This window comes from Aquila chrysaetos (genome assembly GCF_900496995.4).
Source record: "Aquila chrysaetos chrysaetos chromosome W unlocalized genomic scaffold, bAquChr1.4 W_unloc_2, whole genome shotgun sequence".
NCBI classification, from domain to species: Eukaryota; Metazoa; Chordata; class Aves; order Accipitriformes; family Accipitridae; genus Aquila; species Aquila chrysaetos.
In genome coordinates, this window is record NW_024470322.1 from 2,028,521 (window position 1) to 2,031,118 (window position 2,598).

Genomic DNA, 2,598 nt, shown 5'->3' on the forward strand with positions numbered 1-2,598 from the left:
TCTTGATCCTCTGTTTGCAGGGGGACCATAAAAAACATATCTTTAACATCCACTGTTGCCATAATCGGGTGGGTTCGTTCCTGGATTGTAGCTATAAGCTCAGCAATATTCGGTACCGCAGCTGTCAATGGACCTGTATTTGCATTAAGTCTGCGATAATCTACAGTTAATCTCCACTTGCCGTTAGGTTTTCGCACTGGCCACACCGGGGAGTTAAAAGGAGAATGGGTTGGAATCACAATACCCTGTCTCTTTAAGTCCTCTAACACAGGCGCTATTCCCTCTCTGGCCCCCAAGGGTATCGGGTAGGGCTTAACATTTGTAAGCTTTGAAGGGGGAAGCAGCGGCGCGGCTTTTAACAGCCGAATATCTATTGTGGGAGAGCCAAAGGACCACTGTCTCCTTTTGTTATCAGTCCAGGTCTTTCCTTTTAAAAAATCGAGTTCTAAAAGGTTAAGTGGAAACTCCCCCACAACCATTGTCACTGTAGTGGCACTATCTTCTCCCGGCAAACGCAGGCTGACCATTGCTAATGCCTGTGGCTGAACAATGCCGAATGCATCTGCCACAAAAAGCCGCTGTTTGGAGGGTGTAATTCCGCAATTAGCAGCGTCTTTGCTTTTAATAGCTGAAATCTGAGCTCCGGTATCTACCAAAAAGGTGACCGGGACTTGTCTTGGTCCCACAATGCCTGTAATTAGTAAATCACCCCCGGCCGTTGTCACTGAGCTGTCTAATATACATCCAACCTTCGCCCCCCCCCCCCCCCCCCCCCCCCCCCCCCCCCGCTCACCACTGGAAGGCGAAGGATCTAGTTTCCCGCCGGCTCTTGGGTGGCGTTTGTTTCTGATAAATCAATCAGGGAGGGTGCGCTAAGGGTAGTATTCTCAAAATCCACTTTTCTGTTTGCTGATTTATCAGGCCACGCTGTTACCAATTTTTCCAATTTGTCTGTTGGCATCCCGTCCATTAAGCCACGCGGGATCCCCTTCTGGTATCCCCGCGCCCACAGTATATTACGTTTGTTCGGGATATCTCTCCCCCCCGGCGGTTTAGCAAGGGGTGTTCTCTTATCACTCCCAGGGCACGGAACTATTTTTACTTCAGCCCGCCTCAAGCCCCTGGAGTCCGTTTTGGTGGCTGGAGGGTTAACAGGACCATACTTGCGCCCGTAATTAATTAATTCCTGGGCCACTTCTCCCCAAGTCCATATTTTCTTATCTGGGGGTCGGCGGTGCTGAATCCTCCTGAAGCAGCCGCAACACTCTCGCCCTGGGGCATCGCCTGTATCTTTCCTTGTAATTGTATACCAATTGGTTTCAGAGAATCAGGGAGTCCCCGTATAAGGGGAGTCATTCGCTCAGGATCCACCGACATCATCATCGGGGACTCCTGCCTAGGCTCCAATTTTCGATCATACATCATCTGCAGACAGGCTGCCTTTTGCACACTCTCCACTAATTGATCAACAGTCCCCGTAATCGCGAGGGGATCCCCCCTCTCCAAGGGGTTCAAACCTCCCGCCCAATAGGCTGCCCGTTGGGTTAAAGACCGGGGGCACGGTGATTCCCAGTAGTTAAAAACACTCCCGGTCCCCAATACCCTTCCGCCTCCTTTTCACTTAACAGAATCTGGTCCCCCCCCCCGACAACGATACTCTCCACACATACTCCGTTTCTGACTCCTTAGGGGTTCGGCCAAATTCCTTTTTTAGTTTTGCCAACTCAGTGGCAGTATAGGGGACCTCTTTAGTTGTAACTTGGGGGAACTGGTCCTGCTCATCATCATAAGTATATTCAGTTTTGACTAAAGGTCGCAACGAAGGCAGCTCCAACTTCTCCACTCTCCCTTTTGCTGCCTGCAGGTCCTTAAAGGGGTAGCCAATTTCTGATCTTGGAGGAATTTCCTCACGGACAGTACCCGCAAGGAGCTGCTCCTTAAGAGCAATTTGCAAATGTTTCACTTGGTTCTTTTCTGCTTCAAGTTGTGCTTTTAATCCCGCCACTTGTCCCATAAGGGACTGAACAAGATTTTGGAGGGATTCAATAATTTGAGATTCTGCAGTGAGGTGGCAATCCCTATCCTCCACTGCTGCGGCCAGGTTGGCACCGAGAACGGCACAGACAATTGCTTTTCCTTTCCCTGACCGCACTCTAGCATCTTTCTGTAAAGCGACCGTCCGATCAACAACGCTCTGCAGATTATACCAATTTCCCTGAGCCCAGTCTATCCCAAGCACAGAGGGTCCCGCTTTATGTTTTTCTAAAAAATCAAACAAAGCTGCTTTCCCCAAACGGGCAATCTTGCTATCACTCATCTTATACAAAGTGGGGAAGCAGTCATCTCAGGAAGGCAGCGCGTAAAGTTTCAAACACCTTATAAAAAGCGGGGAAGCAGTCGTCTCAGAAAGGTAGCATGTAAAGTTTCAAACACCACAAGCCTGCCCCCCTTACGTTCCTGAGAGGTCTCACGTATTAAAGCAGGGAAACAGTACGGCACTCCTGTCTCAAGGGATCCTGTCTGTGACGCCAATTTAAATGTCCCGATCCAATGTCGGGGAAGGTTTCGATATGATCCCAAGAGCGAGATTAAGACACA

The 2,598-nt window shown here is 49.6% G+C and overlaps 1 protein-coding gene across 1 annotated transcript; it reads right to left on the reverse strand.

Annotated features, from left to right (window-relative positions):
• Positions 1 to 811: 811 nt before the first annotated feature.
• LOC121232923 lies at positions 812 to 2,317 on the reverse strand. The gene is given in 4 exon segments (XM_041121420.1): positions 812 to 1,221; positions 1,224 to 1,553; positions 1,556 to 1,643; positions 1,646 to 2,317. Coding segments are annotated over 4 exon segments (1,500 nt in total).
• Between the last annotated feature and the right edge of the window lie 281 nt (positions 2,318 to 2,598).